The 13,095-nt window shown below is 37.2% G+C and overlaps 1 protein-coding gene across 4 annotated transcripts in view; it reads right to left on the reverse strand.

The window, feature by feature from the left end:
- Positions 1-13,095, reverse strand: part of LOC143235360 (D-2-hydroxyglutarate dehydrogenase, mitochondrial-like) — a 73,794-nt gene that overhangs the window by 34,592 nt on the left and 26,107 nt on the right. For all 4 annotated transcript variants that reach the window (XM_076473446.1, XM_076473449.1, XM_076473447.1 and 1 more), the window contains exon 4: positions 11,273-11,466. In XM_076473446.1, the coding sequence (XP_076329561.1) occupies positions 11,273-11,466 (194 nt within the window). The remainder of the gene's footprint in view (positions 1-11,272; positions 11,467-13,095) is intronic.

Raw genomic sequence — 13,095 nt, forward strand, 5'->3', positions numbered from 1 at the left:
TTAGCGATGTTCCAACATCAGTCACCTCCTGACCATCAGAGAGTAAGATCGAGAGGGGATAGAATTGTAGTGTCCATTAACCTTTCGAATCCTGTCCCATATGATCTTGGAACTGGTGGTAGAAGATATACTGGTTGTGAACTTAATCCAAGATTCCTTCTGGCTGTGACGCCTTACCCACCTAGCATGTGCACGGGCCCGCTGGAAAGCAACCCGGTTTGAAAGTGTGGGATATCTACTAAAAGTATCCCAGGCCCGCTTTTGAGCCTTCCGTGCTAAGTGGCAAGCAGGATTCCACCACGGACGAGGATATCGTGGAAAACGTGTCGAGGTTTTAGGAATACACTGAGCAGCTGCATGTGTAATACAGTCAGTTACCGCTGCTACACAGTCGTCTATTGATGGCTGATTTACGATGGCAGGATCAAGTTCTGCGAGAGCAGTGAAAGTGGACCAGTCTGCCTGATCCAGCTTCCACCGGGCACGCGGGTAGGGTGGCATCGACCACGCCAGTCTCTCTTAAGGATTGGAAAATGATCACTGCCTAGTGGATTACTGTCAACCCTCCATGAAAAATGGGAAAATAATGAAGGGGAGCAAACTGAGAGATCAATAGCGGTAAAGGACTGACTAGGTGCATGAAAGTAAGTGGAAGAACCAGTATTGAAAAGAGAAAGATTGTGATCAGAGAGCATCCGCTCTACAGATCGGCCCTCCCATCAATAATAGCACTTCCCCAGAGGGGATGATGTCCATTAAAATCCCCTAGGATTAGAAATGGAGATGGCAATTGTTCAACGAGAGCATCCAGATCTGATTGATCATATGTCTTTCCAGGGGACAGGTACAGAGAACAAACAGTGATGGTATGACCCAAGGAGATACGGATGGCTACAGCCTCCAAGGGTGTGTTGAGTGACAAAGACAGGGTGGGCACGTGTTGATCAACCAACAGTGCCACCCCTCCATGTACTCGACCATCACACAACCTGTCATTTCTGTACAGAGAAAACTGCCGAATGGAGACAGTATCAGCAGTTTTGAGAAATGTTTCTTGTAAAGAAAGACAAACAGGATGGTAGGAAGCAATCAGCGTTTTGATATCATCCAGATTAGAACGTAAACCTCGACAGTTCCATTGTATCAAGGTGGCCATTTTTAAGAACGGGTAGGTGAAGTGGCTGGAGAACCCTTCGGTTTACGACCACGTCTTTTTTCTTTACTGTCTTTAGTTGGAGGAGGTCTATCAACCTCCATGGATCCTGCTCTGTGTCAGGTGGGCAGGTTTTTGTTATTGGAAGGGGGAATCTAGTGACTGAGGACGCGAACGAATCATTGTGTTGTCTCTTGTGGTGGGAGAAAAGATGTATCAGAAGAAATGCCTGTATTTGAAACTGAAGGACGTGGATCTTGAGGTGTGTTGGAAGGTATGGGAGGGACAGAGATAGGTGTGGTAGTTGATTCATCAACCTTTTAACCACGGAGGTCAAAAGGCTTTTCATTTGTTTTGAAAACGATTCTTTTGGAGGCACAGAGATCTGTCTGCACTCCCACTGTAGTTGTGGAATGAAGTGCAGCAGCATATGTCCGAGATGGAGTTGTGGACAGCAATTTCCGAGCCTCAGGATAACTAATGTTATGTGTCGTTTTCAAACGCTGCACCTCTTTTCCTCCAACCATTTTGGGCAAGAATGAAAGTATGAGGGTGAGAACCATTGCAGTTTACGCAATGTGGGTTCATGTCACAGTCATAGGCATCGTGGTCCTTGCCTCCACAACGAGCACATGTCAGGGAACCACGACAAGATGTCTTTGAGTGGTCAATCTCTGACATTGGAAACATCGAAGAGGGTTTGGTATGTTTGGCCGAACCCTGCAATGAGATAACCTGCCTTGATGGTGGCAGGTGCACGTGGTGAAGTAAATGTTAAAACGAGGGTATTTGTTGGCAGTGTAATTCCATCTTTGCAGTGGAGATGCCTCACTGCAGAAACTCCTTGAGTGGAGAGACCAGCGAGAATCTCTGACTGGGACGTTCTTCAAATCCCTTTCAACAATAACTCCTCGTGAAGAATTCAAGGCAGCATGGGTGTAACCTCAATAGGTATATCCCCAATTGCCTTTGATTTCAACAGGAGTTCACTGTGTTGGGATGTGGATGTTTCAACTAATATGTCACCAGATCGAAGTTTCTTTACTGATTTTGGAGAGCCAGCAAGTCCCTCTAGTCCCTTTGAATAAAAAAAGGGGACATTTGCCCTAAAGGTTTTTCCAAAGAGAATGTAATATAAGAAAATGAGGTACATGTGTTACTGATGTTGAAGATTGCTGTTCTGAGTATTCAAGACGTGGTCGCTATCTATTGACTGTTTTTTACAATTTTATTTAAATTTTTTGAGGATCCATAGGAAAAGGAAAAAATTTCGGTACCCACTGACCCCACCCACCATGGAGCCCTACAAGGGACGCACTACAAAGTCACGCAAGGACAATGCAGCAACGCCAGGGTTTCGTGAGCACTATACCCAAACACCAGCATCAGGCACAATGTCCACAACACCCGTTGAGAACTTCCAACACTGGTACTTGGTTGACTCTAGCCCAAGTGGACCAGCCGATTGACCCAAGGGGGGCCACCCAAAGGCCGCCCGTCTACAGGAATTTGAGGCCAAAGTGGTGTGTTAGGGTTGGACCCCTCAACCACCAGGATCTTCTCCTCCCCTTCACGGGTCGCCACGCACGGCAAACACGTGGGTGGATGTTTAGATCCCAGAGAAGGTAACCAGATAGAACAGAACCTTCCCTGGGAGGTCCCCTCACCACGTACAGGAATCCACACCGAGGGGAAAATGAGAAGAAATTAAAATTTAAAATTTTTACAACAATATACAAGTTGTTGAAAGAGCTTTAATTTCAACTCTACTCACAAGTACTAATTTACCACATGATTAGATGTAGATTTAATTACACAGTTACTGACTATTACATTATAAGCATAAGTCCAAATGCACCATACATTGCAGGGTTACAAACTATATGCATTTAGTATAAGTCATCATGTTTTCTAATTTTATTAAATATATGTAATGTCAGAATGTGTTTAATTCTAGGCAATGTAACTAAGTGTTAGTTAAAAATCTAGTGTTTAGTTTAAATTATTAGTCCAAATAAGAATTACCACTGAACTAATTAAATATTTAATATTAAAACTGGTTTGAACTTAATTTCAATACATATACAAGAAAACAGGAAATAACCTATTTCTAAGGTTAGCCCCAATGTTAAACTACTCAGGCTGTAGTTGTGTACACAACATTAAAGTAGATGAATCATTAGAACGTGGAATTTACAGCTAACACAGCTTATACAAGAGATGCTGCCAGATGTACTGAAGAGATTGACAGTTTATCAAATAGATACTTCACCACACTCTGTTACTAGAAGGTAGAAACAACATAGGTATGTATTTTCCAGTAATAAAAAGGGCTGGATTGGTATAAGGTCTTTCTCTAGGGAGGCATCTTGATGGTGGGATGGTAGATTGATACTCTACTGACCAATATACACCAATCTTAAGAATGATAGCAACATTCTAATAGGCTACTGGCTTTAGCTAGTCCCTATTTTTTAAAATGGACAGAGTTAAGAACAAGATTTACAAATATCTAGTGGTTAATGTACTACCTAAAAACAATAATACAGGAAAAAACAATGCCTAGATGATCTCCTGTTGGAAAAATGGAGCTTATGCCATAAGAAGGAAACCTCACATGACTATGAGAAAGACAGGGTTGGTTGCCATTTACTGGCACAAAACAACTTGGTTATCTGTGTCAAACAACTGGCAAAAACTGCAAAAGTAAAATTGTTATAAAATGTAAAAATAAATCAAGTTAAAACTAAAAAATGTAAAAAATTCAGATAAAACATTTAAACAGAATTAAAAAGGTCAATGGTTAGCAAATATTTTAAAATATAATAAAGTTGGAAAGTGTCACTATTGCCAACGTCAGTACTAAGCCCTTTGAAAACTTGTCTTAGAGTTGTAATGACAACATGACAGTAAAATGGAGCCTATTGTGACTTGAATGTCACAAAAGCCATACATTGGGCAATCAGTCCTCAATAAAAGAAAACAATGGTTAGAAATCAGAGACCAATGTGTATCCTAGCCAAGACAAGTTTCTCCTTCTTATCCTTACAGAAGCCAGATCGTGAAAGAACAACAGAACGTTTGGTTCAAAAAAGCTTGCTACAATATTATTCACTCCAAGACGACTGCCAACTGGCACAAAGCTGAGCCTTCAATACAGGAACAATAGTCCACATATAAGATAGGCTTGACTGTGATGGCACCAGAGCATACAGATACGGTTGTAGTGTCAGTAAGCTCATTCTCATGAATACCTACACTATCAGTTATCCAGAAATACTGGATACTAATAGAAGACAGAGAAAAATTGGCCAGCCATAGTTTAATATTGACAAGAATAGTGTGAGAACTAACTTGAAGCGAATACTACAGTTGGAATCTCTATAAACTTTATATCTTACTCTTTCAAGAGACTAACCTGACAAGCCCAGAGAAGTCCATTCTCACTGATGTTAACTGCATACAGTAGTGGTCATCAAATACCCTCTATTTTTCTTCTCTACTTTTAGTAAATTGCCTCTTCCAAAACTAAAGTTACAGGTTAACAGCCTAGAGATAAATTGTATTTATATAAGCAATATGTTATGAGAATGGATGAAAGAAAAAAAATTATATTATTCTCACTCAAACAGATTAGATTATTAAAACAAAAAACTGTTTTCTCTGGCAGCTCAACAGCAACATCTGTTACAGATATTATAACAACTTTCAGTGGAACGATCACAAATGCAAGCCAAAAAACCCCTAGATGGCTCTCCTAAACTTACCAACCCAATAAATTCATCAATGTGTACATGAAAGGTTATCCAGCACATCTCAACCTGAATGTAGGTGAAAAAATAATGGTAAATGCATACATATGGTTCTCCACAGTATAGCTACTAACTTTATGTTGTTAAACTTTGGTGAACCAACAAGAATTCCCGAGTGCTGTGATAACAAAGAATCTTATGTAGACCTTTCTTTTACTAATCCCACCTTCAGTGTCATTTCTACCTAACATAAGATATGTGAAGTCAGCAGTAATCTGACCTTGTGTGAAGTACACATGACGACTGAAAGGTACAGTGGTACAAAAGTATGAGAAGCTTTCTGGCAGCACCGTTACCCTCAAGTATTTCCTCACACTAAACAAAAGTAAGACCCCATATGGGTGGAATAATGATAGTAATAAAGCCAGGAAAACACAAGATTAAGACAAGAGCGAGCTCATATGGGTAAGGTATTACCTAATAAATGAAGAAGAGGCAAGGCTTGTATGTAACAGAGCCTGTATGTGTTATAGGCACTCATCTTCTGAAGCACAAGATGTGAAATGGAATAAATTATACAGTTAGACCAATTTTGCAAGCATTTAATTTTGTCACTTATACAAACATATTGGCTCATACAAGAACCCACAAAAAATGTCCATTTCAGTCATTTATACTGATAACATTACCAACTCCATGCAGCTGAAGAGCAAGACAGATAACATTAGCCAATGTAACACGAAAAATATAACATATGCAGATACAGAAGCTATAAACACTTTTAAAAATGGAGTTCTAGACATGGATGGTGTATGAATATCAATCCTATACTGATACAAGTCCATTTTCTGCATGTCATGAAATTTTAATGAGTCAAACTTTAACTAAAAAAAACTTTATTATCTACATATTTCAGTGAAATTAGCATTATAATGTAAGTTATAATTCAATGTTTTACATTATTTATGTTTCAATTCATTTATTTCAACTTTATCCACAAAGATCAGTTTCATTTTTCCACATCTGTATGAAGAGTATACCTGGTTCAAAAATGATGCAATCCTCAGTGTACTGTTCTCTTGTTAGAGGATTCCCTCATGGGGATGTCCTTTTTAAAATGCTTTTGAAGGATGTTTCTATATTCTTCCTTGTCCTACAACCTATTCAATGTGCTATTCTAGTTGTGTATGTGAATAGAAGTCAGGTACTTTTTGGAAGTTATAATTTTCTTGAACTGAAAATATATTTCCTACAGGTACTTATTTCCAGTCACACTTTCCACCCTTTCTTCCCTACTGTCCTCCTATGCTTAGTTTGCTGCTTCAACTTGAAGTAATATTTAAATAGAATAGCTAGAGAGAGTCACATGAGTCAGTGTTTATTAATCTTGTTGGCAAATATCATAAATATGATACATAAAAAATTATTTAGCCTCTAAATCTAAATTACAATCTAACTTAGTTTTAGGCTATTTGAATTTGTAATACATAACAAGATAAAGCTTTTGATACTTAAGGTGTTAAAATACAGTCAAACATCGATATAAGGCGCTAGTTGGGATCCAAAAAATTCGACCCCGTTGTATCTGATTGAGCCTTATACCGATTTGACTATATATTTTTTTACCCTCGGGGTGGCGATAATGCAAAATTTACGCGTTTTGTAGTGAAATAAAGAAAAACAAACAAAACTACTTACACCAATGATATAGCATTTTTTTATTTATTTTTATTTATTAAACTCAATTTTAAGACTGAAATTAAATGTAAAAAGCAGAATTCTAAAGAAATTTATCGAATTCATTACTTTGATGGGGCTGATATTCTAAAAGTAGTTCCGTCAGAGCAATCATGTGATCGTTTTTTTACGATTAGGCGCTGATTAAAATTAGTTCAATTTTAAAAGTTAATACATATAGTAATTAATTTTGATAATTTATTTACTAATTATTAAAATCTAAGTACAAACAGAAGTCAAATAATTACCAGATAAAAAAATGTCATGGCAAAGTTTAAAATACGAATTCAGTACTGAAACAAAAACGGATTTTTCAAAAAATTTAATAACAATAAAATATAGTAAGCACGTAAAACAAGTTGAAATGCACAAATTTATAGTTACTCAGTAGTCTTCTTTCTTTCAAAAGCCTCCAAAAGTGTCTGTTGTCTTCCTCTTTGGTTCCGCATCCTCTTCGCAGTTCTCATTAGGTCCTGGATCTGTAGTATCTTGCAAATTCCTAGATTGTGGTGTTCTGCCCAATATAGAAGTTGTTCTGTGTACTGTACTGCCTGAGTTGAGGTGATGCAATTCCTGAGTTCTTCTGGAATGGGGTCATTTTCTTCTTCTTCATCTGGAGTGGTAAAATCTGTGGGTGCTGCCGCTGGGTTCTCTATTGCTTTCTGGATCTCTTCATCTGTGAGGGGTGGCTGGATAACTGGTGCTACTTCGTCAATCTCGGCCCACTGCTTCACAAGGGTTGTCAAGGGGAGTCCATCCTGGTAGTCTACAAACTTCCTTTCTGCCTCTGCTCTGTCTTTGACTTGCTTGTATCCTGATGTCTGGGTCTCCGTCCGAAGTGCGAATGTCCTATCTGGCATAGCCTTGTAGTAAAGTGCTGTCTCATCACAATTGTAGATCTGGTTCAGTTCCAAGTTATTCTCCTTGATGTAATCCTGTAGTTGAGGGATGAATTCCACTGCTGCTGCTATATCTGCCGACTTTGCCTCTCCACAAATCTTGATCTGGTTGATGCCGTGCCACTCCTTGAATCTCTGTAGCCATCCATGGGTGGGCTGCCAATCTTCTTTCTGGTATAGTTGCTGGTAGGTCTTCTCTGCCTTTGCAAGGACCATGGGTCCTGAGATGGGAATGTTGTCTGCTCAAGTCTCACAAACCAATCATAAACTTCCATGTCCACTGCTGGGTCTGCTGCTGTCTTGGCTTTCTTCCTCTGTAGTCCTGTCATTCTGTCTACCTGGTTGCAGAATTCTCTCAGTTGATCTTCATTCTTCAGCCAACCTCGAAGTGTAGACTCTGGAACTCCTATTTCTTTCATAATCTTGGTCCTTGCTTCCCCGTTCTGGATTCGCTGCACAATCTGTATCTTCTCTTGTACTGTGTAAGCATTCCTTTTGGTGCCTCTCTTCTCCATGGGTATAAATACGCTGTATGTTGAAAAAATATGAAAATCGCAGTCTGTCGCCACAGGATGGTCACTATCCCATTCACTCAAGACAAAATTGATTCGGTCGACGAAATTCTGCCTACGAGCTGGTGTTACAAGACCTTTCAGTTATTCGGCGATATTAGAATAAAAGGGAATAGCTGACGTCACAGATTTCCAAGAAACTATTTCATCTGAAAGCTTCTGGGGAGCGAGCTGTTTCTTAGAAATTTATATGGTTTCAACATTGACGCTATCGTTTGCAGCACTTCATGCCACTGTCACTGGTGTATGAGTGTATATGACTTATCCTTTGTCATCCATCGGTCGATCAAGGATGACTTGTGGTTTTAATGAAAATAAAGTTTTGATACTTCTTGCCTACTCACTGAGAGCTATCCTATGACTGGCAGATTATGTACTTTACTGCAGTTGACAGCGCCAGGAATTATTACATGCAGGCCGGGGTTTGATCACAATATGCGGCGTGAAAACCATACAAAAAGATTGAAGTGGATTTGATTTTTGATCACATTAACCGGCTGATTACATTAAGCAGTGGTAATATTAAGCAGCAACCTCTGTAGAAACCCAAAAAAATTTGGGGCCCAAAACCCTATCGCGCCCAACTGATTATAGTGCTTTATCAATGCGTTTTATATCAATGTTTACCTGTATAATAGATAATAGAATGTGTTGGGCTACTAATAACATTGTAAGTTACTAATTATAAAAGACTAATGCCTTTTCCTCAGCTTATTTGGTATTTTCACTGAGGTTCATATAAATATCATCCACTGTGAAATTATGTTCTTGTTATTTTCCTCCACTTTTGCAGGAAGTATCATATACATGTATATGTATATATAATTGAGATGTGTTAGATTGTGACAATAAAGTTTTGTGCAAGAACAACAACTGTGATGTATATGCTGTGTTTGACAGTAATCATCTAAATATAAGGAAAAATATTTATTATCTAATATGCATTTGTATCAAGTGTTTTATCACTCAATGCAACTACAATAACATTTAAAATGTTTGTGAACAACAGCATGCAGCTAACAATGTGCCCTCCTGCTAAGAAAGTGACTTTAATTTTCAGCCTGGACATAACGCTTTTTGCATCTACTGTATGTATTTATTTCTGTAGTAAGTACAATGATAATAATATATTTAGAAAGGCTGCTTAAATGGAGAACACAGTACAGTAATGACACCACATTTTCACATTTTTTTGTGAAAGTAGCCTGTAACAATTACGTTTGCAAGATCACTATACGATGGGGTATAACCATTTGTCCAGTGAATCTTACATAATACAAGACCCAAACATTTTCATGGTTAAAATACCTATAAATCAGAAGTTACATCACATATCAGCTTGTAGGCAGATTGTAATGATGTGGCAACTTATCATTCTACTCCCATAAACAATAATATATATGCAAAAGATTGCATGGAGTGATACTGCCTTCTCATAGTAACAGTAAAAGCAGGAGATTTTCCAACTTTAAGTCTCTTTAAGCTAATAAAAAACATACCTGTATAATGAAACATTTATAGATTGTCCTCCTGAATGCATTTTCTTTCTCAAGCTAATAATTTCAAAATGTTAAATGTAACACATTTAAAAAGAAACTAGTTCTGACATGCTACAAATAAAATCTACTGACATTAGGAAACAAACAGAACTGATAAAAAACAGAACAGATGGAATTATAATTAGTCTTCTTGCCCAGGTACGACCACAAATACATCATCCTAAAACAGATTTGTAGTCCAACACAGTTCAAGATAAGCTTGTTTCTTAATTACAATTTAAAATGCAATAATCCAAGCCCATTAGGAGCATTTAAAAACTTACACACTGCTATTGCCAATATGACACTAAAGCCATAAAAAAATTAATTCATCAAAATGGCAGACTTTTTATTAGTTCCCTAGGAAACTGCATAATGTAACTAACATGTTACTATGATAAACATTATATCTTTAATAAATGAGACTTATGGAATATATATTTTGATATCTCATACTGAAGGAAGTAAATACAGAATTTTGGGTTTGTTTCCCAAATGTAAAAAACTTCCATCATATATTTTCCATATTTTAATAGATGCACTTTAACTTCTTCCACTTATTTCTCCATAGCTTAGTTTATATATTCAATTTGCTAGTGATGTGAGTAAAGTGTATATGAACACTAATGCAAAGAGGAATTTCACAACAGTATTATTTCCTTATTGGAATATTCAGTGGAAAGGGGAAACTATTACTGGCTAGATAGAAAGCTGCTATCTCACATGATGTGGAAACTTGCAAAATACCTTTTGTATACTTAAAAACCATCAGTTATTTTCTCATTATATGGTCTACTCTAACAGTGAACTATTTTACCATAAAGAGAATTGTGATTGCACTTGACAACTGCTAACAGTTCTTTCTTAGTCATTCAGAAAGACACTGAGCAGCAAAAATCAACTAACTAAAGTATTTTATTACATATTTCACCATATCTTGTACCTGTGATAGGACTGTCCCAGTATCATTAACGCTGCCATTTGTAACTAAGATAAATCACAGGCTAACATATATACATATATTAAAACACACAATAGGAAAAAAACATATGCTAAAAACCAGTAATAACTGGATTCAAGCTATGAACCAGTTGGAAGAAGATAACAACCAGCATTAGTAAGGTAGGATGCTCTAAACAAACCAGATGGTGTGTGCATGTGTGTTTTTCTTATAGCAAAGCCACACTAGGCTACCTGCTGAGTTTACCAATGGGAATTGAACCCCTGATTTTAGCATAGTAAGTCCGTAGACTTACTGCTATACCATTGGGGTACAGACCAGATGGTTTTATGGCACCTTATCTTTCTTATGTTTCTTTACAGAAAAAAAGAGGCACGGGAATATATGTAATATTATATATTATAAAGGTATTGACACAATTTTATAAGGACGATGAAATAAAAGATAAAAGAATAGTAGAGGGTTCTAATAACCTCATTGTCTTATCATTTAAACTTAATATTTCTCAAAACCTTCAATCTTCCAATGTTTATAGAACAGGTTTTATTGCCTGAAATATAAACTACAGAAACATCCTTATCATTGTAAATTACAAAACTAAATTGCAAAAAAATGCAGTAAATCAAACCATATTTATAATACTTTATATAAAATACTCACTACTTCAAGTCCAAGCACATTTGCATGTAAAGACCCATATCGCATTAACCTCAAACCTCCTGCATTAGTGGCAATATTCCCACCAATCTGACAGCTACCTTTGGATCCAAGATCTAGTGGAATCATGAAGCCATGCTCATTTGCATATGTCTCCAAGTTTTCAAGTACACATCCAGCCTGACACTCTAAAGATCCTAGAGAAGGAAAAATAATGTTTTGAAATTGTATACCCTTAATTTCTCTCTTACTACTGATGGATTGAAAATTAAGAATGAGATTAATATAAAAAAAAAAAAACATCACAAAGTTACACAAAAAAGATTCACCTTTCACAAAAAAAGTATATTAAGTTAAAAGCTTCTAGACTGCTCACTTTGAAAAGGATATGGTTTGAAAAACTTCTAATTGTTTATACACACACACACCTCTGTGTATTGTACTAAATTATGACACAATTGTGATATTGCTGCAAGTCTTCACCAATGAAAAGGTGACATATACTCTGTGCACAGTAGCCCTTGTGAACACTAGCACATCACCATAGGCTCATTCTTGATGAGGCAAACAAAAATTCACCAAAAGTGGAGAGGTAGCGAAGAGAGGCATCTATCTGAAATATATTTTCTGGTGAAGAAAAATCTTAAGCAGTATTATTTATGTTCCCACTAGTAGTTAGAATCTCACATTGAAGATTCAGAAAATGCCAATGGATGCAAAATACAAATATAAGCTCCTCACTGAAACAGCAAATAAAATACATGGAGTACAACTTCCATGGCACTGAGGTTCACCTAGTTGAGCAGCACCTAGTGGGAGACTCTATCCTTCTCAAGCAGTGAATACTTTTCACCCAATCTATCATTTATTGATTTATTTAATATTTTCATTACAGCAAAGGATATCAGGGAAACCCAGTGTCAGTGTTACTGTGTCACCAATATGGGTAAAACATTAAGATCAGTAGACTAGGATTTTAGGCTATTACATTTTGAAGAAATAGTTATGTGATACAGATGTTGTAATGACAGGTGGATGGAGTAGGAGCCCTTGCCTGCATCCCAAGGCAAATCCAAGTCACTTGCTGCTGGATGTATCCACTGCAAACTGCTTGGGAAATACTGTAATGGTGTGCCCTGTCTACACTTCTCAGGAACATACCAACCATTCATCTTAAATGAGGAATAGAGCCAACTGTTTTTTTTTATGAGGTTCCAGGTACTACTCACAAAGAAAACTTTCCATAGTGACATCCTCAGTAGGTTACAACTGGCAAAGTAATGGTTCTCCTGTGCTCTACTAAAAGAGCAGGAGAGGACAATATGTATAGGAGATAACATCAAAGAATATGTATGAATTAATTTCATCAAATACAATCACCTATATTTAGGTTCCTACCAAGTAAAAGTGAAATGGAGGTTTTATGAATCAGAAGAGCAAGAGTGGTCCAGATGTAAGTGCATGACTGTTGCTGTCTTTTCTCATTTATTTCTTTGTAAAAGGTATAGAAATTGTCTTGTCAATTGTATAGATATATACTGGCAAAGAAATCTTGCAGAAAACTTCATCTTAATGGTGGTATTGAGCAGGAGTGAATGCATTTAACACCTTCCATTTTTCTCTGGTCATTATGCAATGCGGTAGAACATGCAAAATAAAAAAGATACATGCATCGAGGTGCTATGAAATGCACGAATGACATGGAGATGTGTTAAAATATAACTGGCAAACCTCACTACATGAGAACCTTTGGGTAAACTGGAATATGGCAAATGGAGGAGGACATAAACCACATGCAAATTAAACCACCCAATGATGTAAATAAT

The sequence above is a fragment of the Tachypleus tridentatus genome, chromosome 12 (assembly GCF_004210375.1).
Source record: "Tachypleus tridentatus isolate NWPU-2018 chromosome 12, ASM421037v1, whole genome shotgun sequence".
NCBI classification, from domain to species: domain Eukaryota; kingdom Metazoa; phylum Arthropoda; class Merostomata; order Xiphosura; family Limulidae; genus Tachypleus; species Tachypleus tridentatus.